We start from the raw sequence: 25,379 nt of genomic DNA, 5'->3' as shown, positions 1-25,379 counted from the left end.
TCCAGCTGATAGCCGGGAAACCCATCCCAATGCCCCCTGACACCCAAGGCATGAATTCCAGTTTACTTTGAATTGTGTAAACAACTTCAATTGAGCCATTGATTCCCATTGAAAGTACGCTGTAATTACACTGTAATGTGACTTGCTGAAGTGCTTGGAAGGATTTTTTGTTTTGAATTAAATGTTTTGAATGCTGGAAATCTTACAGAAAACCCAATTCTGCAGGGATTACATAACAGCTCTGCCAGCTTCTGAAGAAACGATGTACAACGTTAATCGTTCATCAGAACCAGGACAGTCAGGCTGCAGCTCCCCTATTATGGGAATGACTAAAGAAAATGGGGGGGGGTGCGTGGTGGAGCAAACAGCAGAGGTCACAAGTTCAAATCTGCTAACTATTTTTGTAGAGGGGAGGCCGTGATTGTCAATAGAGATTAAAATGCCATCTAGCAGAGAGCTTGAGAAGAATAATAATACAGGACAACGAGGCTGATCCTTAAAGCCCCAGCAAGTGACTTGGTTGCTATTTTTAGAGTAATTTGGGATGAGCAAATACAAAACAAAATCCAGGTGGTACACTCTAATAGTCCTGCTGACACCAAACCTCTGCTGTGAACATAGGAGGGGAATCAGTTGCTCAACAGAAAGAAGAGTTTAAGAAGCAAAGAGACGGGTAAATCTGAGATTGGGATCTCACTGGGGCAAAGTGGATTATGGTGACGCCTTCAACTTCGAACATGATTGCTGAAATTTTTTTTATTCTTTCATGGGACCTGGGTATCACTGGCAAAGCCAGCATTTGTTGCTCATCGCTGACAGCTCTTGAGAACGTGCTGGTGAGGATTATGGGAAATGGGGGGATAAAATTATATAGCACCTTGCACAATCACAGGTCGAATGAAGTGCTTTTTGAAGTGTAACCACTGTTGTAATATGGGCAACAGAGCAACAAACTCGTGCACAGCAAGCTCCCGCAGACAGCAATGTGATGGCCAGAACACCTGTGTTTCTGATGTTAATGAGGTGTACGTATTGACCAGAGAATCAAGGATGGCTGCTCTGCTCCTCTTCAAAATAGTGCTGTTGGTTTCTCTGCATCAGCTGAGAGGGCAAATGGTGTCTCAGTTTACCATCTCGTCTGAAAGTCAGCACCACGGACGGTGCAGCACTCCCTGAGTACTCCACTGGAGTGTCAACCTTGATTATTGTGCTGAAGTCCTGGAGGGAAATATGAATGACAAGCTTCAGACTCTGAGGCAACTTTCCTCTCAACTGAGCCAAGACTGGCATGGATGGAGGAAGGAAGGAGTGCCCACATAATGCCATCCTAGGCAGGTCCTGACTATACACTGCAGCCAAGTTCATATGGATTTGCCAGGCACAATTTTGAAAGGAAAGTTAAATCCCAAAATACTGTTGGGCTGCTTAGGCCTCATTCCAGTGAATTACGTCATTAGTATTTTTGAACCTTTGTACAGCACATCCCATAGTTTAGTATTTGCCTTGTTGTGACGTGACTCTGATTTTGTGCAGTATTTCTGGAGGCGAGCTCTTTGAGCGCATTGTGGATGAGGATTTCGAGCTAACGGAGCCGACTTGTGTCTTATATGTCCGCCAAATCCTGGAAGGGCTGCAGTTCATGCACCAACAGAGCATTGTGCACTTGGACCTGAAGCCAGAGAACGTTGTGTGTGTCAACAAGAATGGCACACTTATTAAAATCATTGACTTTGGATTGGCCCGGAAGCTGGGTGAGTAAAGCAATACATTTTTATGAAATCACTTGGTAATAACTTCTTCCTCCAGGTTGTTAGCCCTCTAGGAATAATCCTCTGATCTCGTGCAACCAGGAATGAGTTGCATATGTAAGGAGTGTGGACAGGGAATCAGAACATACCATTGCAATCCCAATGCTCCAACTCTAGCTCCTCAATAGGAATGCCCCTATTTGGTGCCTATATTGAAATGTTGCAGTGAAGGCAATTATTCTATAAGCTGCACTGATTATTGTCATTTGAAAATCTCTTAATTTCTCAAGCCATCCGTCTCCAGAGATTTGCAGAGAGCTACATTAACAACAGCGTTTAGCTAGTTTACTAAACACACTGGGAATGCGAAGGAGACCACACATTTCATATCTGTATCCACTTCATGTATGTTGGTGCAGGGCGGTGATGATTGTCATCCTCTCCTCTTATGTATTGTAAGTTCAGGGCTAGGTGGTGTTAACATTGTAGTAGAAGGATCTGGTACATTAATGGTTAACCTGGGACTGAGTGCAGTACCACCCACCGGTGATGTAAGAGGGCACCTGACCTAGAGTTTAGGTCAGCAGTGTAGAGCTAGGTAGTGACAGGTAAGGACATAAGATAAAAGCAAAAAACTGCAGAAGCTGGAAATCCAAAACAAAAACAAAAATACCTGGAAAAACTCAGCAGGTCTAGCAGCATCTGCAGAGAGGAACACAGTTAACATTTCGAGTCCGAATGACCCTTCAACAGAACATGTAAGGACATGCCTTAGAATCCTCTCCATATTGGTGCCATCTACTGTAAATATGTACATAGTTCAGTAATGTTAATAAAGACTTCTTAGTAACTTCTACAAGGCTGATTTATGGTGTCTAAGGAGAAAAGGCACACAGTCAGTGAGGGGAGACTTTGACCTGCTTGAGGCAGAGACCGAGTGAGTATATTTGGGAATTTGGTTCAAAGCGGGAATTCAATGCATAGGGGGAAAGAGATGCTTTAGGTAAAGTGTGCTGAGTGGGGAGTTTGGTATAGGGCAGGGAGGAGGTACTTTTTCCTTCTGCTCTTTTTCAGCCTCCAGTATTTGATTTCCACTTTGGTGCAGCAGAAGGAGCAGGTAAACCAGTAACTGGTATTATTAGTTATATCAGTACTGTAAGTACTGTGTTGTTTTATCAGGATTGTAAAGTTTACTGGCAGTGCCAAAACCTATTGGGCAATGTAGGCTTTATTAATTATAAATTAATTAGCAATTATGAATTAATTAACACATATTGGAGATGGTAGGGCAGGTGATGTGCTGCAGTTGCAGGATGTGGGAGCTTCTGGATACCAGTGTGATCCAGGGTAAACACATCTGCAGTAAGTGTTTGCAGCTGTAGGAACTTCGGTTCTGAGTTATTGAGCTGGGGGCTGAGCTGCAGACAGTTACCTGGAGATTTTATTCCAGGAGATGGCCACACCCCTTAGGATAGGGTTTTCTCACTTAGTCAGTGGTCAGGGACATGAGGGTGTGACTGCAAGTGAAGCAGATAAGGGGACCCAGAGGGCAGGAGTGCAGGAGCCTGCGCCCTTGCAATTGTCTAACAGGTTTGAGGTTTTTCAGCTTGTTTGGATGAGAGTGGGGCTGCAGGGTAGATGCGCTGACTGACCATGGCACCGTGGTACAGGAAGCCATTCCAAGCGGGGGAATGTAGTGGTTGTAGGGGACAGCCTAGTCAGAGGAATTGACACCGTCCTCTGCAGCAAAGCGAGCTGGCTATACTAGACCTGGTATTATGCAATGAGATGGGATTAATTAATGATCTCATAGTGAAGGCACCCCTAGGTAGCAGCAACCATAATGTGATTGAATTTTACATTCAGTTTGAGGGAGAGAGGAGTGGGTCCGAGACTATGTTTTAAAATTTGAATAAGGACAATTATGAGGATATGAAAGTAGAACTGGCTAAAGTGAATTAGCAAATTAGGTTAAGGGATAGGTCAATAGAGATGCAGTGACAAACGTTTAAGGGGATATTTCAGAATACACAGAGTAGATGCATTTCAATGAGTAAGCAAAAGTCCAAGGGATGAATACACAATCCGTGGTTAACTTGAAAGGTTAAAGATAGTATCAAACTTAAAGAAAAGGTATATATTTGTGCACAGATAGATGGAAGGCCAGAAGATTGGACAGAAAATAAGGAACAGCAAAGGATGACTAAAAGATTAATTAGGAGGGAAAAATTAGACTACGAGAAATAGCCGGAAATATAAAAACAGCAAAACTTTCTATAAATATTTGGAAAACAAGAAAATGGCAGATCAATTAACAGGTATTTTGCATCAGTCTTCACTGTAGAGGATACAAATAACATCCCAAAAGCAGCTATAAATCAGGAAATGGAAGGAAAGGAGGAACTCAGGAAAATTACAATCACCTGAGAAGTGGTACTGAGTAAATTGTTGGAGCTGTGGGCTGCCAAGAGCCCAGGTCCTGATGGACTTCATTCTAGGGCCTTAAAAGAAGTGACAAGTAAGATAATTGGTTTCGGTTTTAATTTTCCAAAATTCCCTAGATTCTGGGAAGGTCCCATTAGATTGGAAGATAGCAAATCTAACTCCATTATTCAAAAAGGGAAGGAGACAAAGCAGGAAACTACAGGCCAATTATCTTAACATCTGTCATAGGGAAAATGTTAGAAGCTATTATTAAAGAAGTTATAGTAGGGCACTTGGACAAGTTCAAGGTAATCAGGCAGAGTCAAAATGCTTTGTGAAAGGGAAAACACATTGAAACAACTTCCTGGAGTTCTTTTGAGCGGGTAACATGTGCTGTGGATACAGAGGAACTGGTGGATGCCCTGTACTTAGATTTCCAGGGGACATTTGATAAAGTGCCACATCAAAGGATATTGCATTAAATAAAAGCTTATGGTATGGTAGTAACATATTGGCATGAATAAAAGATTAACTGGCTAACAGGAAGCAGAGAGTAGGCATAAATTGGTCTTTTTCCAGTTGGCAAGATGTTACAAGTGATATGCCTCCGGGCTCAGTGCTGGCACCTCAACTGTTTATGATTTATTTAAATGATTTGGATGAAGGGATGAATGGGATGGCTGCCAAATTTGCTGATGATTCAAAAATGGATAGGAAAGTAAGTTGCAGAGAGGACAAAAGGAGGCTACAAAAAGATATAGGTAGGTTAATTGAGTGGCCAAAGACCTGGTAAATGGAGTATAATGTGGGAAAATGTGAAATTGTCCTTTTTGGCAGGAAGAATAAAAGAGAATCATCTTATCTAAATGGTAAGAGATTGCAGAGCTCAGGAATGCAGAGGGATGTGGGTGTATTAGTGCATGAATCACAGAAGGCTGATATGCTGGTTCAGCAAGTAATTAGGAAAGCTAATAGAGTGTTATCATTTATAATGAGGGGAATTGAATACAAAAGTAGGGAGGTTATGCTTCTGTTGTACAGGGCACTAGTGAGACCACATCTGAAGTACTGTGTACAGTATTGCTCACCTTATTTCAGGAAGGATGTAACTGCATCGGAAGCAGTTCAGAGAAGGTTTACCAGGTTGTCTTGTGAGGAAAGGTTGGGCAGGCTAGGCTTGTATCCACTGGAGTTTAGAAAAGTAAAAGGTGACTTGATTGAAACATAAGATCCTGAGGGGCCTTGACAGAATGAATGTGGAGAGATGTTCCCTCTTGTGGGAGAATCTGGAACTAGGGGTTACTTTAAAAATATGGGGTTGCTCATTTAAACGGAGATTAGGTGAATTTTTTTCTGAGGGCCCTGAGTCTTTGGAACTTTCTTCCAGAAAAGGTGGTGGAAGATAAATATTTTTAAGGCAGAGGTGGATAGATTCTTGGTAAGCAAGGGGGTGATGAGTTATTGGCAGTAGGTGGGATGCAGATTTGAGATTACGATCTCATTAAATGGTGGAGCAGGCTTGAAAGGCCGAATGGCGTAGTCCTGCTCCTTGTTCATATGTTCGTATGTAATTCACCACGGGAAGCGACAACGCAATAAAACCAAAATCTTTCAAAGTCAAGCTTAGCACATGCATTTTTTAAGTGACTGGAGCCTTTTTCCTCGGAGGTTTAGGTAATTTTTTTTTTACCAAACCTAATGGCATGGGTCAGGATGCTTTTGCTTGATTACTAGCTTATTTAGTGACAGGATTAGTTATGATTCACGCCAGGCTAAGATTAATGAAATGAAGGCAGTCTTTTCTCTCTGCTGTTGGGGTTCTGTGCAAAATTAGCTAATTCAGTTTCTAGTTGATGTGTGCTGACATTGTGACATTGGCAGTCTCAGGTCACAGGATGAACAGTGTAGCGATGGAACTGTCATGCTGATGTAGCACACCTTTTGAGGTGTAGACCTCAACACGTTATTGGGCAAGGCCAAGGGGACTTTGATCTGCAGTTTCAGAGCAGGGAAGTTACCCTGGAAATTCTCGATGTGGTCACTTGAGTATTTTGGCGATGCTTTTTGTGACCAATAGTAACTGCATGTGTCAGAGACATTGTGTATGGTAACCTGTGAGCCCAATATATGACGTGCAGCACAGCTACCGTTTGTGTACTCTGTGGCTGGAGGCTGATCGCAGGGATAAAGTTGTCCTTTTCTTTTTGTTCCCCCTTTTTCTGGTGGTTGATGTGTACCCCTTCTCTTTGACTGTTTGAAGATGATGTTACAGACTGCATGTCTGTCATTCCATGAGGTTTTTAGCACTATCCTGTCGAGTCTTGCTGCAAATGCCATAGCTGTGCCTGTTTTCTTTACTGGCCGCCCTATGGGCCTTTGATCATCTTTCAATGGACTGGTAAAAGCTTTAGGCCATTCTGATCACATGAGCTCTTCACCATAGCTGAGCTTTCAAGTTCGTGATTTCCCCCTTTGGTGGCATTGGCCTGGACATGGCTTCATACTGGGGATTCCTTTTGCCAACAGACATGCAGGACCAGGTGTGAGACCTGTTGTAAATTGACATGTTCCATCACCCAGACAACTGCACCAACATTTCACAGCAGCTTCACAATGGGGCTGTGCATTGTCAGTGTTGATGCCTCTGACATAAATTTTATCCACAGCTGTGTAAAACAGGCTGATATTTTAACATCTGGCCATGCTTGAAGACTCAGTCTGGATAGTTTGCATTCTAGCAATTGTACAGAGGTGCCAAGTCTGACCTTTGCCCCTTATAGCCTATGCGGACTCAACACTTGTTTTCTCGCTCTGCGCAGCAAGTTCATCAATTTACAAAGCCCTTGCTCGCATGTTGCACAATGTGTAGTGTGCTGCAAGGTCCTGGATCTGAAGCAATGCATTTAATTGTGTGCCAATGATTGTTACTGCCTTGGTTTGTTTTTTCCTGAGTAGAGAAGATTTGAGGTGTGATCAGATCAAGATGTTTTAAACTTTTAAAAGGATTTAAAAGGGTCAATTCCTCTGCTGTGGAATCAAGAACAAGGGGACATAATCTTAAAATTAGAGCTAGATCCTAATCAGGAGTGAAATCAGGAAGCACTTTTCACTCAAAGTATAGTGATCTGGAATTAGCTCCCCCAAAGCTTGTGGGTGCTGGGGACCAATTGAAGCTTTCAGGGCTGAGATTAATATTAGGTAAAGTGTCAAAGAACGTAGATCAAAGGCAGTTTTGGTGCAGGTCAGCCAGTTTGTAAAAATAGAGTGGCAGAATGACTGACTGACTTCTGTCCCTAATCCTATCAGAAGGTGGTGCAGAAAGGAACTTACTGCTCCAAAGCCTCCGCTAACAGTGTCACCCTCCAGCGCCACTACAAAGAGCAGGTTGCTCAAGCCCAGCCTTGAATTACCAAGAGTAATTTGGAATGATTAGCATTGGCAGTGACTTCTTCCCATCATCTGTCTACATAATTGGTGTACCATTTTGACGTTAGCATGACCACTGGATTTCAAAAATGCTGGACAACTCTGCCAAGCCGCATGTGTGCACAGAATATATAATTAATGATAACCATTGAACCTTTTGCTCGAATGAGTGAGAATTCCTTACCTAATGGACCCAGTGCCTTATAGAAAGCTAAACTTGGGGAGCTTGTACATTACCAGTTTACAGTGAACCTTGGAGGAGCGAAAGCTGTTTTTTTAAAAGAAAAGGTGATGCTTTTAATTAGCAAGTGTGAGGCTGTCTAGTAAATTGGTCCATTTTATGGGCAGAAATATCCAGGTTGAGATTGGGCCAAAGCACAGACAGGCATGGAAGAGTTTTCACCAGACTGCTGTTGTATCTCTCCTCAGGGCAGCTTCTCAAGAGCAGTGTGGTTTCACGTGTATATTAGTTATAGCACAAACAACATGGTGTGAGGACAGCATAAGGCAGCCAGCACCCCTGGATAGGCCCAGTAAGACCTTTGTTAGGCTACGAGGGTGGCCCTGGGCCAAACTTTTGCAGGTGCAGGCAGGACCAATAATTTCAGTTTTAAATGCTTCACTAGAGGCTGAGTGCTGCAAAATAAAAATGCCGGATAATAACGTGCCTGGTTCAAATCGAGCCTTGTATACTGTACAGGCCAGTATAAAACCGGGCGAATGACCACCCTATTTGATGAACTCATCTGGGCAACTGTGCTTAGATCAATTTGAAGGCTTAGTTGAATTTACAATTATATTATATGATATATGTATAAATATAGATAATAGATAATGTATTATATATATAATATATATGTGTGTGTATGTATGTATGTATATGTGTGTGTATATATATATGTATATGTATATGTATGTATGTGTGTGTGTACATGAGATCAAAATTTCCTGATCTTTTGCACTAATTCAGCTGATTCTGCTCCGGATTATGTTGATACAATCAGAAGAAAATTTAGCTCTTTAGCTTTAATTCATACTTATTCTGTTAACCAGCTGTGCTGCACTCAGCTCACTCCACTTCCTACTCAGTGTCTAACAGAGGCTCAGATTGTGCAGGGGCGCCACATGCTGGTGTTGTACAGTACTGCTCGCTTCTCTAGCATTGCCTTTCCTCGCACTCACACTCACACTGTCTCTCTCTTTACAGACTGTAATGGATCATTGAAAGTCATGTTTGGAACACCAGAGTTTGTTGCCCCGGAAGTTATCAATTATGACCCAATAGGGTTCACCACAGATACTTGGAGCATTGCAGTTATCTGTTATATCCTGTGAGTAAATACAGCCTCAGTAGGATGAACATTAAATCCATTTTCAAAGCAACGTCGCTTTCTGTTCGTTGTCAGCTCCATTGCAGTTTTGGTTTCCTAAATTTTTGTCCATTTTCTGCCTTTCTCTTTCTTCTCTTCTCGAGGCTTCAATCTTTTCTGCTGCACTTTTAAATATTATTTGAATGTTTAATCCTTATGATGAGGAATGTTGGTGCTGGGGTTGAAACAGCTTCTGAGATCAGATACTCGATTTAAACTCTGTAAACGAATGGGTTTTGAATGAGTTAAAATCAGGCCCTCAGTGTCAACATTAATGTGGTACACGGGTGAGATGGGACCTCTTTTGAGTTTGGAGCTGCAGTACTTAGTTGCTGAGGTATTGGTGGAGCCATTGCTTTCCATCTGCCCAGATGTCCGCAGTGGCACAGTGGGTAGCTCTCCAACTTCTGATTCCGAGACAAGTCCCACTCGAGACAATTGAGCACAGCCGACACCCCAATGCAGGTACTGAGGGGAGTGCTGCACTGTCAGAGTTCTTGTCCTTCAGATGAGATGTTGCAACTCAACAGTGTCTGCGATCTTACGTGGATGTGCAAAATCCCATGCGTCAAAAAAGAGCAGGGGAATTTTTCATGGTTCGTATTTATCCCTCCACCAGCATCACTGCAAGCAAAGTAAAACACACTGGCCCAGATTCTCCATTCTACGGGGAGTCAGACCCCAGAGGTACCCCAGAAGATGTGCTGGGGACACACCCCCTAAATCCTGTAAATCCCAGGTAAGGACTGCACAGGAATTGTCCGGAAAGTTTCAACTTCACGTGGACCTGGAACCCTCCGAATCTCCGATTTTTAAATTGGAGACTTCGGATGGTTCCAATTCTCTCTTAGCAGAATACTTGCCCAGGAAAAGTTAGAAGGATTAAAACCACTTCTAACTTCTGGGTAACTATATGCTACTGAGCGACCCAACATGCCATTGCCCCCCTCCCCCGACCACCCAACTACCACACCCGCCCCAATCACTAGACCACCCCTCCTCCCCCCCACCAACTGCCCTGCGACTACCCAAACGTTCACCCTAACCCCTCACTTACCTTCCACACTCACTTACCTTCCACACTCACTTACCTTCCACACTCACTTACCTTCCACATTCACCTTCTCACCCGTCAGAGCGGCTGGGACCTTTGAACTTACTGGTAGCTAGTGCCATAAAAAGGGGGTGTGGCCTCCTTTCCTCGACGATCCTGAGCTGCACTGAAGGGAATCTAGGAACAGATACGCTGCACGTTTCTCACAGGACCCAGGTTGGAAGTGCAGGTGAAAAGTGTGGCTCCAGACCAAGATCTAGTATAAAAGGAGTGGAGTGACAATCAAAGGTGATTTGATTCTGAGCAAAGCTTCCAAGCACACATCCCTGCCATCACTATTTCCATTCCCCAATATCATCCAAACCTAGCTGTATCTCAACTCATCTACTGCTGAACTCTCTTTCATGCCATCGTTACTTCCAGGCTTGACCATTCAAATGCACTCCTGGCTTGCCTCCCATGTTCTACCCCCCATAAACCTGACATCATCCAAAACTCAGATAATCAGCTCTTGTGATGTTGATTGGGAGAGCAATATTGGCTGGGGCACCGAAGATGACTCCCTCTGCCCTTCTTTGAAATAGTTCTATATGATCTTTTATGTCTACCAACAGTTGGGGCTTTGGTCTCTCATCCAAAAGACCACATCTCTGACGCTGCAGCACTTCCTTAGTATTGTACTGGAGTGTCAGCCTTGGGTTTTTTTCTGTTTAAGTCCAGGAGTGGGATTTGAACCCAGAAGAGGTGGTGGTGTTCCCATGTGTCTGCTGTCCTTGTGGAAAACAGCTGGAAAAGGCGATGAAGGTCTTGAATTTGGGAGGGTCTGTTGAAAAAGCCTTGGTGAGTTGCTGCAGTGCGTCTTGTTGATGGTACACACTGCAGCCATTGTGTGTTGGTGGCTACTTTGCGCTGGATGGTGCTGAGCTTTGTGAGTGTTGTTTGAGCTGCACTCTATCCAGGTAAGTGAAGAGTGTTTCATCACACTCTAACTTGCGTCAGGAAAGGTATTGGGGAGTCAAGAGGTGAGTTACTCACCACAGAATTCCCAACTTCTGACCTGCTCTTGTAGCCACAGTATTTATATGGCTGCCCCAGTTGTTTCTGGTCAGTGCTGCTTCCTACATTGTAACAGTACACCACTTTGAATCCAGTGAAGTATTTGTGCTTTGAGATGTCCTAACTTTAAATCTAAACCCTGTTCCATTGCAGGCTGAGTGGATTGTCTCCATTCCAAGGGGATAGTGACACTGAGACCCTGGCTAATGTCACCGCTGTTTCTTGGGAGTTTGACGAGGAGGCATTTGCCGAGATCTCTGAAAACGCAAAACATTTCATCAGCTGTTTGTTACTCAAGGACATGAGGTAAAGAAACCTTTTAACCTGGGCCACAACAGTTTTCAACTTATTGTATCTTATTACAAGGGAATGGTAGTCACTTGTATATGGTGGTGGCGTAGTGGTATTGTCACTGGACTAGTATTCCAGAGACCCAGAGTAATGCTCTGGGGACCCAGGTTGGAATCCCACCATGGGCAGATGGTGGAATTTGAATTCAACGAATATCTGGAATTAAAAGTCTAATGATGACCATGAAATCATTGTCAATTGTCGTAAAACCTCATCTGGTTCACTAATGCCCCTTTAGAGAAGGAAATCTGGCCTACATGTGACTCCTAAAAATCCCCTCTGAACAAGAGCAATTAGGGCTGGGCAATAAATGCTGCCCCAGCCAGCGACGCCCACATCCCATGAATGAATAATAAAAATCTCCTTCCTTCAAACAATCTTAATCCATGAATGCATTTTAATTTTGGAAAGCATGGTAGAAATCCAGTATAATTTCTAGTAAGGATCTAGTTGGGCTACTTCTGTCTCCTGTTCAGGGAAGGGAGAGTAAAAATGGATCTGCCCAGACTGGTTCTGACTTTGATTCACCACACTATAGGGCGAAGAGGGTCTCTAAGCTCATTTTGGGCATCCTAAAGTATTCTGGTTCTATCATCATAGTCCTAATCAAATTAGCTACTTAAAGATCAGGATTATGTTCATAGCACAGAAGCAGGAACACTTTATCAACATGATTCAAATAAACAAATATGTTTCAGATCATGTGTGCAAGTTTTTGGCACTATTACAGATTGGCTCTGAGCTCCTACTGCTGTTTGTAGATTATTTGGTAAATGTGCAATTTAAGAGCATAAGAAGTGGGTTCTGCCATTTCATTAGTTCATGGATGATCTTTTATTATAACTCCACTTTCATGCAATAACCCTATATCCCTTGATTCCATTAGAATCCAATAATCAGTGACCTCTGTCTTGAATAAACTTGTTTTTTTATTCATTCATGGGATAAGGGCTTCACTGGCTGAGCCAGCATTTATTGCCCACCCCTAATTGCCCTTGAGAAGGTGGTGGTGAGCTGCCTTCTTGAACCGCTGCAGTCCATGTGGTGTAGGTATGCTCACAGTGCTGTTAGGGAGGGAGTTCCCTAAGCGACACTGAAGGAATGGTGATAAATTTACAAGTCAGGATGGTGAGTGACTTGAAGGGGAACTTACAGGTGGTGGTGTTCCCATCTATCTGCTGCCCTTGTCCTTCTAAATGGTATTGGTTATGGGTTTGGAAGGTACTGTCGAAAGAGCCTTGGTGAATTCCTGCAGTGCATCGGCTATTCCTGCAACTCATCGGCTGAGCATCCCCATCTGTCTCTGGCAGAAAATTCAAAAATTCACAACCCTTAAGTGAAGAACCTTCTCCTCATTTCGGTCCAAAATGATCACTTCCTTATTCTGAGGCTGTGATCCCAGTTCTGAACTCTCCAGCCAAGGGAAACATTCTCCCAGCATCTACCCTGTCAAACCCCTTAAGAATTTTATGTTTTAATGAGGTAATTTCTCATCCTTCTCAACACAAGGGAATGTGGGCCTAGTCTACTCAATCTCTCCTGATGGAATGATCCCCTCATGACTGAAATCAGTCCAAAGAATCTTTCTTTGTTAAACTTTCTCTAAGGCAAGGAAAGCCTTCCTTTGGTAAAGAGACCAAAACTCTGCCAAGTACTTTAGGTGTGGTCTCACAAAAAGATCCTATACAGCTGCAGTGAGACTTCTTCATTGTTATACTCTCACCCCTTTGTAATAAAGACTAGCACACTACTACTTGCTTTCCTAGAACTCCATGTTTTTGAACCTCTCCAATCAGGTTTCCTTTCCTGCCATAGTACTGAAACATCTTTCATCAATGTCATAAATGACATCCTTTGTGACTGTAACAAAATTATACTTTACCTCTTCAACCTCCTTATCCTGTCTGCAGCCTTTGGCACTGTTGACCACACCATCCTCCTCCAACACCGGTCCATCATTTCCACCTGACTGGACTGCACTTACCTGGTCATTCTTATCTATCTAATCATATCCAGAGAATCCCCTTCAATGACTTCCCTTCCCATTCCCACAGTTACCTCTGATGTCCCTCGAGGATCTACCTTGGCCCACTCCTCTTTCTCATCTACATGCTGACTATAGATGATGGCACCCAGCTCAAACTCCCCACCACCTCTCTTGACCCCTTCACTGTCTTTACATGATCAGACTTCTTATCTGATGTTCAGGTGATGGATGAACAAGAATTTCTTCCAAATGCGTATTGAGAAGACCAAAGCCATTGTCTTGGTCCCTCCCACAAGCTTCACTTCCTAATCATTGACTCCATCCCTCTCCCTGCCAACTGTCTGAGGCTGTACCAAACTGCACCCTTGGTGTCATATTTGATTCTGAGAAAAGCTTCCAAGCACACATCCCTGCCATCACTATTTCCACTTCCCCAACCTCATCCAAATCTACCTCCATCTCAACTCATCTACTGCTGAACTCTCTTCATACCTTCGTTACTTCTAGGCTTGACCATTCAAATGCACCCTGGCTGGCCTCACATGTTCTACTCTCCATAAACCTGACATCATCCAAAACTCTGCTACTTGTACCCAAGCTCTCAACAAGTCCCATTTGCCTATCACCCCTGTGCTCCCTGACCTACATTGGCTCCTGACTAAGCAGCGCCTCGATATTAAAATATTTCTCCTGATTTCCAAATCCCTCCATGGCCCCACCCCTCTGTATCTCTGTAATCTCTTCAGCCCCACAACCCTCTGAGATACCTGCACTCCTGTATTTCTAGCCACATGAGCAGCCCAGTTTTAATCTTTGCACTATTGGTAGTCTTGCTTTCAGTTGCCTAGGTCCCAAGCTCTGGAATTCCCTTCCTAAACCTCTTCAACTCTCTACTTCATTTTCCTCCTTTAAGATACCACCCTCCCCCGCCCTCATTTTGTACAGTCAGCAAACCTGGGTACTTGCACTCGGGCCCATCATCTGATTCGTTAATTCAGATTGTAAATAGCCAAAGGCCATGCACTACCCCACCAGTTATGGTGAAAGACATGTGTGTACCTTTATGTGCTTTATCCTGCATTTAGGAAACGATTAACCTGTGTGGACTGCCTCAAACATCCATGGCTACAGAGCACAGACAAGGGAGGTGCCAAGATGCTGTCAAAGGAGAGAATGAAACGTTTTCTCGCCAAGCAGAAATGGAGGGTAAGAATCTCACCAGCCAATTATAATAAATTAATGACTGCTTCTCTTCTACTTATTGACAGTATGATGGGCCTCCAAATAATTTGGCACTCCGTGCCCTGTGGGGAGGTCGGAGAAGAAGACCCTTTTTTTGTATCTCATGTACCTCTCTTGTGGGGAGGCAATGGTGTAGTGGTATTGTCACTAGACTAGTAATCCAGAGACCCAGGGTAATGTTCTGGGAACCTGGGTTCAAATCCCATCACGGCAGATGGTGGAGTTTGAGTTCAATAAAAACCTGGAATTAAAATTCTAATGATGATCATGAAACCATTGTTTTTTGTTGTAAAAAACCCACCTGGCTCATTAATGTCCTTTAGGGAAGGAAATCTGCTGTCCTTACCTGGTCTGGTAAGGATGTAACTCTTCAATACCCTCTGACTGAATGCTTGCCTAGCCAGCGACTAGTGAATAAAAAATAAAGTGACCTTGTTTGAGGGTTGGAGAGAGCAGCCCTTCTGATAATTGCTTTGGCCTGAGGGAAGGCTGAGGAGGAGGCGGGGCGGGGATGGGATGGGGAAAGGTGCTGGGTAGAGTTTTCCAGTGATGGTTCGATAACTGGTGGTACATTGTGCTTTCTATTAATTATGCCATGCTATTCAGCTGGTTGTTTCTTGAACTGATATTAGGTCCAGTTCATCTTAAATATTAAATTAATTACCTCAGTCATGAGGTAATTTTACATTTTTACTGAATTAATTACCTCAGTTACTTTTACATTTTTACTGAATTTTTTTTACATGAATCACAAAGAAAAATGATTCTAGACAAGGATGTGTCTAGATCCACAGCGCTATCAGGTAAAACTGAACACCCTGGGGCTTCTTTCTCTAGAAAGAAGACTGAGAGGTGATCTGATTAAGGTCTTCAAAATTATGAAGGGGTTTGACAGAGCACACACAGGTCTGATGTTAACTCTATGTAGTTGTCAGTTTTGAGCGAGTTAAAATCTTGCCCAATGTTTCCACTTGTAGAATTGCCCAAAAGTGGAGTCTACGATAGTCACTAATAAATAATGAGGAGTTCAGAAAGAGCCTCTGTACCCAGAGAATGGTGGGCATGTGGAACTTGTTACCACATTAAGTATTTGAGGCAAATAGCACAGATTAATTTAAGGGAAGAGCAGATAAAGGAGAAAAAGGAATCCCTTTTGATGTGTTGATATGAGATAAGCCAGGAGGAGGCTGGTTATGAATGTAAGCACCACCATGGAGCAGTTGTGTCAAATGGCCGGTTTCTGTACAATAAGTCCTCATGTTAAGTGGTGACTGCGTTTCTGGAAATCGCGACTTTATGTGAATCATGGCCTTCCCCGAGGAATCGATATTAAAGCTAGAGTTGGGTTCCCTCGGACGTTTCTCACCCTGAATAATACATTGTACAAGTTGGAATACTGGACCATACCTGTGCAGCACTGTCCATTCCTAGCTGAAATAACTGCAAAATAAAATAAATCACCAGATATAACATCCTGTATAGATTCAACTTCGATAACACTCACCAGACTCAAGATATTTGAAAACATCCAATTTCACTGAGAGCTGATGTCTGTTCTTGTTGCCTTTGTAACAGCAGGTGCACTACCAACACCTACTGGGCATTTTTGGCTCACGTTTAAAAGTAATTTAAAAGTCTCACCCACAGCAGGTGCTCTTGAAACTCCAAAATTTAAATCCAACTTTTTGCTTGGGGGGAAAAAGCAACTTTGTTTTTTTTTTGTTAAAAATTCAATGTTGCCTCAAATACAGTATGAACATCCTCCTTAACAATGGCACTGATCAGGTCTCAGGACCTGGCGTTACAGGAAGGGAGCTGATGCATGCTGCGTGATGACAGTGGGCGGCAGTGTCACATACCCATTGTGCGCACAATGAAAATGCACAGCAATGACGCAAAAGGAGTCTGAAGCAGAAATCTGGGAAGAATTTTCCCGTTGGCGAGAGAGGACGGGGCCTGCTCGCCGACGCGTAAAATGATGCGTGGTGACGCCGGGCGGACATCCCAACACCATTGCACCTGCCGAACTGTCAAATGCCTATTAAGACCATCAACAAAGTAATTGAAGTTGTTAAGAATGCTGCCCGTCTAACCTTAAGGTCACCGGGGGGCAGGCGAAGAGCCCAGGCGGCCTTCGCATTTTTCATGAAACCTCATCCACAGGCAGGTTGAGGTTTCATGAAGGGTTTATTATTTAAATAAAAAATTTTGAAAAAATTAATGGACATGTCCCAGCTCATGTGACAGTTTCACATGAGGGGACCTGTCCCTAAAATTTTTTTCACCTTTAATAAATATTCCAGAACTTAAACTAATTTCCCTGAGGCACCTCTGTGCCACAGGGAGATTTCTGCACTCTTTTTTTCGCACGCGCGCATGTGAAAAATCGCAGGCCCCAACTCAGGAATAGCACCCCGCCCCCCCCCCCCCCCCCCAACACACACACACACAGACACAGGGAGCGCACAGCAATTCCGGGTGTGCGTCATGCTGGGCGGGCCTTAATTAGCCCGACCACACAAAATGGTGGCAAGCACCAGATTGGGGACACCGATCGGGTTTGCGCTCACTCCCACCTGCCCCTGCACAACCTCCCCGATGACGCAAAAGTTCAGCCCCATGACTTAAATCAGGGAAAATGGGCCTAAAACAAAACAACTTTAAAGCGAAACAGCTTAAAGTGGGCAACTTAAAATGAGGAGTTACTGAAATGAAATGGTAAATAGTAATGTAGTCAGAGCAATACAGGAAACTTTTCTGGAAATCAGGAATTTACATTATGAGGAAAGGTTTAGGAGCAAAGACTTATTTTCTTTGCAAAAAAGATTTTGATGGGACCTAATTTAAGTTGTAACTCTTTCGAGTACAAACACGTTTCCATCTGTTCCTATTCAGATGAAGTTACATTGTTTCATAGTTTGCCATTGTGAGATTTGAACTCTTGATCTTGGGGTTACAAGCCCAGTACCATAACCACTTGGCTATTTAGGCCAAGTCTAATTTAAGTTGTAATTAAACTGATGACGGCAAATTGTAAACGGTGGTGAAGGGTTAAAAAAAGGACTCAGATGAGAAAGCCAGAAGCATGGAAGCAAGTTGAAGAGATCTTATTCGGCTAAAGCATAAAGGCTTTTTGGAATAGGTTACTAGAAAAGGACATTGATTTAGAAGCATAATAGGGATCAAGGGGCAATTAAAAGATATTGGCCTGAATTTTATTGGTAATTACCTGCACCATTTTGCCATTGCCATGTCAAGATAATGGTGGAACCCAAGTAAAAGATGTGAATGGCCTGTTTTTCTTGGGGGTTCTACACATGTTACGGCAAGAGATTGGGCCAGCCAAATCCAGGGCCTGTATTTCTGCAGTAAGAAGGAATTGAGCGATATGGTGTGTAGATGGAGTCAGAAGAAACCTGCAATTAAGTTTCTTGGTTTCTATCTGAAGAGCCTTTTTTAATTCATTATATACTTTGACTGAAGGATTATCCAATATTATATGCTGTATAATTTTAATTGAGTCAAGGTATTCCAAATTATGTTGGGTTTTGATGGACTATACAGGGAGAAATTTTTTCCACAAGCAGGACAGTCGATAACCAAAGGACACAGATTTAAGATACCTGGCAACGAGCAAGAGCAGGAGATGAGAATCTTTATTATTCCTCAGAGTTGTTAAGCTCTGGAATGACCTGCAGAAAGGACAGTGGAAGTAGATTCAATAGTAAATTTCAACAAGAATTGAATATGTATTTAAAAAGGAAAAAAATTGGAGGGCTAGAAGAAAGAGCGGGGGAGTGAAAGTAATTGATTACTCTTTCAGAGAGCCTGCAGAAGCATGATGGGCCAAATGGCCTCTTCTTGTGCTGTGTGATTCCCTGATTTTTATTTTATTTTGAGTCAGTCATATCTGCCCTCCTGTGGTGATTGATAATTTATTTTGAAGAAGTTTTAAATGGGTGTTTCTACCTTTTTTTCATTTTAGAAAGCAGGGAAGGCACTTCTTGCTCTCAAGAGACTAGCGTTGCCATTAAACAAACAGGACAATGTAGAATCTGCACCCACGTCTCAGGATAAAAATGGTAAGGCATTTGAATATGTACCAGAGTTCCTTTGAATGATAGTCTAACTCAAATGCCACTTGTCATGAAACATTTGATTCCCCAGGGACACTCTGTGAAATAAATTTCTTCACAATAAAAGGACACCGATATCTGATTATTCAGGATAAATGATGAAAGATGGCATTCCTATCCTTCCCAGTCTTCACTACTGTAGAATTGTTATAATTTTTCCCTATATTTTGGGAAATAACCCTAATACTGGCTATAACCTTGAGGGGAGACAATATCCATAGAAGCCAGTACTAAGATTATTATTCAGCAACCAAATAGTGTTTAGTAACTTTCTCTGGAGTACTCATAGCTGAAAATAAGGTTCCAAGCATGGATTGTTCAGACCATTATAATTGGGAGAGGGGTGGGTGGGTCAGTGGTTTCTACCAAAGCGATGCTCGATTGTTTCTCGTTCCCTCCCCTCCCAATGTCGATGCTCATTCTGCTTGTTATACAGTTTTCTGGTAAGACTAGCTCTGTCCTATTTTTCTTTTGGTACAGTTTCCAATCACAACTATTCCTGTTCTGTCTGTTTTTTTCCTGTTTTTCTCTAGTGGTGAATGGAAGCCCTATTGTTGTTAACTTGCAAGCTGGGTTTTCCAGCAGTCAAAGAGCCAAAGGCTCATGATATTTTAACGATCCTGTGCCTCACTCTTCCTTTTACAATCTATAATTTTGATGTTACCTAATATCTACCTTGTTTTCTCTTCAGCTATTTTCCTTGTTTCTAATGTCTTTCCCCTAGATTTTTAAAAATATTCTTTGATGGGATGTGGGCATCTCCGGCAAGATCAGCATTTGTTGCCCATCCCTAATTGCCCTTGAACTAAATGGCTTACTAGGCCATTTCAGAGGGCAGTTAAAAGTCAACCACATTGCTGTGGATCTGGAATTGCATGTGGGTCAGACTGGGTAAGGATGGCAGATTTCTATCTCTAAAGAACATTAGTGAACCAGCTAGGTTTTTATAACAATCAATGATAGTTTCATAGTTGTCATTACTGAGACTAGATTTCAATTCCAAATTTTACTAACTGAATATAAATTCCACCAGCTGCCATAGTGGGTCTTGAACCCATGACCCCAGAGCATTAGCTTGGGTCCTTGCACTATGAGTCCAGTGACATTACCACTGTGCTACCATCTCTCCCCACTGGCGATGACAATCAGAATAGGACAATTCATGCCAACAACTCAGCTGGGCAACTGAAGCATACGTGAGTTATTGATTCCTACTCTGTGCAATGTTGGTTGATTTAAGCCTTTAGGGAACCACAATTTGACCATCATGCCCATGGGATTGGAAGTGGACAATTGGCCAGGGTTCCTGCTGCTGATCGCTCACCAGGGAAAAGACTGAGTTGGAACTTGTTTTCTGTGACGATAAGTGACAGCCATGGGAGTTGTGACATGAAAGGTGTTGCACCCATCTTCCTCAATCCACTGCAGGCAGGTGTGCATAGTAGTTCTTGGCTGTGGCTGCATGGTGGATGTTACCTGTCATGTTCTACTTTCTCATTCTTTCCCAGCCCTGAGTTCAACCGAGCAACAGCAAGTGCTCTCTTCCCTGGATGAGCAAATTCAGAGGAAGCCATTTTTCAGCCAAGCTTTGGAGGACTTGGAAGAAGTGGAAGGCAGTGCCTCGTGTCTTCAGTGTCACATTGAAGGTGAGCACCATTGGAAATGTTAGTCAATCTTAATTTGGGATTAAATCCTTCACAGTGCTTTGTTTGTTGGGGAGGAGCGCAAACACCATTTCCGTGTTTTGTATGGACACTGCCAGCAAAAGCTGTATCTTTCTCAGCAGGGTTAGACTTCAAACACCTTTTTTCAAAATTCTTCAATCAGTTTGAAGAATTAAGGATGATTGCCACACTTTGCATATAAAGAAGGGTCTTTCCTAACTAGCATTATTCTTAAAGGAACATTACACACTAAATAAAACCATAATTACTACAGTCCCAAAGCACTTCATAGCCATGAGTAGCCATGGGCATTTTTGAAAAGTGATCACTATTATAAGGTAGGAAATAAGACAGCCAGTTCATGCACAAACTGTCTATTTTTTAGCACTGTGGATACTGGACTGTATTTCTGGATGGGCTGCTCCTTGTGTTTCCCAGTGTCCTGACCTTTCCCCCCCCCCCACCCCTCACAGTACAGCAGAAGTGGCCACTATCACCTCTCTCTAAATCCAATGATTTCATTTCTTTTAATCAATTATTGAATTTATATTTTCTAAGGTGTCAAACTGCCTCAGAGTCAATGAGATTTCAGTGATCCAGGTGGAGAATAGGTATTTTGATGATTTAAGGAGGAAGTACACCTGTAGTGAAGTTGCCCTGTTGCCGCTCGATCTACTTTTTTTTTGTAATAGACTGGGAACAACAGGCAATTCTCCTAAATTATCAACTTCATTCCACCTCATACCACCACCTGCAGCCCCACCACCACCCCCCTCCCCCACTCCAACACCAAACAATATGACTGAAAAATCCAATTGTTGTTTGTGGAGTCTTCCTGTGTGGAAAATGGTTGCCCCATTTACCTGCATTAGTCACCTCACTTCAAGAGGAATTAGTTGCTGGGGACCACTTTGTAATTCTTCTGTAAGACATAAGGTATTATGTAAATGCAGATACTTATATCTTTTCTCTTTGGGTACATAACATATCATCCTGTTCAACACTCTCAGCACTGAATCAGTTTGGTCTAGTTTTACACTTGCTGGGTGTAGGGGAGTAGCAATGTTTCTACAGGGAGTCCTAAAGCAATTTGTATTTCCATGATCCCTGATTGAAACTAAAGCCTCACCTTGTACTTTTCCCAGGACATAAAGGGTTCCCTTGAAGGTTCTCATCATTCTTTGCCTTTTTCTATCCTGACTCAGGTTACCCTGACCCTGAAGTGATTTGGTATAAAAATGAGGATCCACTCACTGAGTCTTCACACTTCCAAATCAACTATCAAGAGGATGGGAGCTGCTCGCTAATTATTACTAATCTCACTCAAGAGGACTCTGGGCATTATACGTGTAAGGCGGTGAATGCATTGGGAGAGCAGACTTGTTCGGCCACACTGATTGTTTACCCACTGGATTTGATCCAACGCAGTTAGAAACATGGCACTCAAGCTAACAGGTGATCTGTATGTTTACTACCTGGAACCCGGCCCTCAGTCCTCAATGGCAATAGAGACATCAAGCAAATTCATTGAGGAACTTTGATCTACAGATGACGGAGAAAAGCAGCCAAATTCAATTGATTGGTATTGCTGTTGGAAGAGAGACCCCCTGAAAGTCACTGGGAAGACTGATCAATGCTGGTTGTTCTGCACACACACACTGTAGAGTAGAACGTACCATGAAGAAGATTTTCAGAGTATTGAAGGTTGCCCCCCCCTCCGGGTTTTGAGTTCTTAATCCTTTCTGAATTCACAGTCACTGTAATGAAGGCTGACTATAAAGGATTCTGTCATCTCGAACACAGCCCGTTTACAGTGAACAAAGAGTTCTGTTATTTTAGAGACAATGAACCATTTCTGTTGCCTTGTTTCTTGGGGGTAATTGACCAATTGCAGTTGTTATATCAGATTTGATTTGCAGGAAAAAGCAGTTTGATTAAACGTTTGGAGTCACACTCCCAGCCGTTAAGCCCCAAAATGTGAAAACTAACGTTGAGTGAGATAGCATAACTGAGGACAAATGTTTCTGTGATCCAATTTGTAGCTGAATATCACGGAGGGCAGGAATCTCTTTCTGAAAATGTCTTAAGAATAGGATTAGTCATTTACAATTGGAAATTTTATTGTTTTCTTTATAAATTTGATGTAATTTTATCGAGTGGATTAAACGAGGCGTGAGTTCCGATGAACATTGTTCCTGTTCTTGGCCAAAGTGAGCTGAGAGGCAATGTTCAGATACTGAGCCAAGACCCACCAAGAGGGAGTATTGCCTGATGGTCCCTTGTTGGTGTTTGCCTTTAGCAGATATTCTGAGCTCCCACTCTCTAGGCTACAGACTCTAGAGTACATTTCAGCTATATGAAGAAAAGGAGATAATATTCCAATGAAATGTCACCCAAGAACTGTGAAAAAAAGTGCTGGAACTTTCAGTCCACAGTGATATTATCACCACCACCTCAACCATGTATAGTGGTAAATCTTGTGGCCTGGCTGGGCTCTCTGTCACTTTCTGCACCGGCACAAACATAGATGGTGAGCAACCAATCCGTTTCTGAACAATTAGAATTTTAGCCCTAAATCTTCCATCATCGAAACCAGCAACATTTAAAAAAACTGGAGACTTTGTAAGTACAATACACTAGAGCATACTTCAGGGCAAAGATCAGCAACAGGTAACACTTCAAAACTGAAGTAAGACAATTACCCTTTCTTTATCCCTCACTTTAAACAACCTTGTTAAATTAGAGAACATGTATAATTGTTGGGACTCTATCCTGTCTCTGAATCTTGGTGCCACCTGTACAATGCAACCACCCAGTTTCACTCTTTCATTATTTAAATCCAGTTCTCTTGCATTGGATCACTGTTTGTGTAAGCCTGTTCATGTCCTTCTCCCCTCCCTAACCGCCACCACCCCCCGCAAAAAAAATTTGCATTACTTCTGTAATTATGCTTATTGAAGTGTGACACATTTCTGGTAATAAAAGCCGTGCTTTTTAATTTAACTAAATCACTTATTAATACTGAATTGACTAAAATTGTGAACTTCAATCCTTACTTTAATCTTGTAAATGTTAAATTGAGTTTAAGTAGTATATCACAATGAAGAGTTTCCCACATGTTAATTAAGAAATCATGTTTTCAACATGTAAAAACTTGTAACAACCTTATTATTATAGACTTTTTCAGAAAATGTAAGTATGACAGCACCTCTTGGGCACTAAGGTCCTGGATTTTTGGTATAATCAACATTGTATGGCTGGTTCCCTTATTAACATCTGAGCATTATAAAATGGATTTTGTATAATGTACCCTTTAGACTTAGCGTGAAAGCTGTGTTAAGCCTTATAATGTGATTGTTAAAACTTACTGTGCCCGACTAATAGAGACCGGCGACTCTGCTTTTGGTGGTCTCTGGGATATAGGCAACCTGCTTATTAATAATCCAATATACACCCTCATCATATGAAAGTACCGGAGTATTGGAATGTTGGAATATCAAATTTTAACAGATCTATATATTGTTGAAAATCTTCTGTAGAGTACACACTTTTTTACCCACGTGCTTTGCTTGGTTGCTTTGCACTTTTGTTTATAATTTTGTATTGACATTCGAAAATGCTATGTGAGCATTTCCTATCTGCTTCTATTACGTCAACTGTCACAGTGTAATTGTAGGGCCTAGGCACAAGGTGACTCGGTAGAGCAACATATAAAGAATGTTATATATATATAATATACATAGTATATATATATAAAATGTATATGTATGATAAAACAAGTAACTGTGGCCAACATTACAATCAACTTGTGTGTTTTGTTTTTATTCAGTATTCATTGCAATGATGGCTCTTTGGAATAAGGGAATTCAAGAGATTTAATTGACTTTCTTCACCTGTACATGCATTAGGTCGTACTAAGTGATAGTCACAATCTAGGTCTAGTTCTGATAAAGAACATTGATACACTTGATGTAATAATCGAATCACATTAGGTTTTGAGGTGCAGGGTAACGCTGCAATGTGATCATTTTACTCTGGGAGAGGCTAGAAGGAAGGAATCCAAATAGGTTGCAAGCTATCTGTAAACCCTTGGTTAAACCTCACATCGTATATGATTGAGCTTCTCTATCTTCTTGAGCGTGCTCAGGTAGACATCACAAATTCCTTCTGATTAAAACCATCCATTTCCTGTTTAAATCTGGGAAGCATCATAAGAGCCAAGGATTAGTCTCACCATTCAAGGAATCTGAAAAGATAATGGATGATTTGGCTGAATACATGGTTTGGACATGAATCCTGTGATGTATAGTAGTTTTATATAGAAGATGTCCAATCTATGTTTTTATCTGGTAGATTGTGATATCTGATCATTCAGTTCTGTGTATTACATATGTGAATTTTAATCCTATTTCCCAATTAAACATTACATTTTTAAAAAGGTATGTGTAATTCTTGGTTGGAATAAGAATCACTCATCTATAGGCCAGTTTGCTTAACATCTGTCATTGGGAAAATGTTGGAGTCTATTACAAAGGATGTAATAGAGCATTTAGAATTACATAATCTAATCCAGCAGAGTCAACATGGCTTCATGAAGGGGAAATCTTGCCTGACAAATTTATTAGAATTCTTTTGATAAAGGGGAACCCGTAGATGTAATATATTTGGATTTCCGAAAGGCATTCAATAAGGTGCCACACGTAAAGCTACTTAAGATAAGAGCCCATGGTGTTGAGGGTAGTATTTTAGCATGGATAGAGAATTGACTAACTCATAGAAGAGAGAGTTGGGATAAGGGGGCACTTTCAGTATGGCAGCCTGTAACTAGTGGAGTGCCACAGGGATCAGTGCTGGGGCTTCAATTATTTACAATATATTTTAATGACTTAGATGAGGGAAGTAAATATACTATCGCCAAATT

At 42.1% G+C, this 25,379-nt stretch overlaps 1 protein-coding gene across 2 annotated transcripts in view; it reads left to right on the top strand.

The window, feature by feature from the left end:
- The window catches only part of LOC121269124 (myosin light chain kinase, smooth muscle-like), an 82,511-nt gene extending 57,615 nt beyond the window's left edge, over positions 1-24,896 (top strand). The window contains exons 11-17 of one of the 2 annotated variants that reach the window (XM_041173597.1): positions 1,534-1,751; positions 8,806-8,929; positions 11,232-11,384; positions 14,502-14,622; positions 18,644-18,740; positions 20,303-20,440; positions 21,664-24,896. In XM_041173597.1, the coding sequence (XP_041029531.1) occupies positions 1,534-1,751; positions 8,806-8,929; positions 11,232-11,384; positions 14,502-14,622; positions 18,644-18,740; positions 20,303-20,440; positions 21,664-21,890 (1,078 nt within the window). In that variant the 3' untranslated portion in view covers positions 21,891-24,896. Of the gene's footprint in view, positions 1-1,533; positions 1,752-8,805; positions 8,930-11,231; positions 11,385-14,501; positions 14,623-18,643; positions 18,741-20,302; positions 20,441-21,663 lie in introns of those variants that run through there. The other variant, XM_041173598.1, reaches the window with a different exon arrangement.
- Positions 24,897-25,379: the final 483 nt, after the last annotated feature.

Source organism: Carcharodon carcharias, chromosome 23 (assembly GCF_017639515.1).
Source record: "Carcharodon carcharias isolate sCarCar2 chromosome 23, sCarCar2.pri, whole genome shotgun sequence".
NCBI lineage: Eukaryota > Metazoa > Chordata > Chondrichthyes > Lamniformes > Lamnidae > Carcharodon > Carcharodon carcharias.
This window is presented reverse-complemented; position numbering and strand designations above follow the sequence as displayed.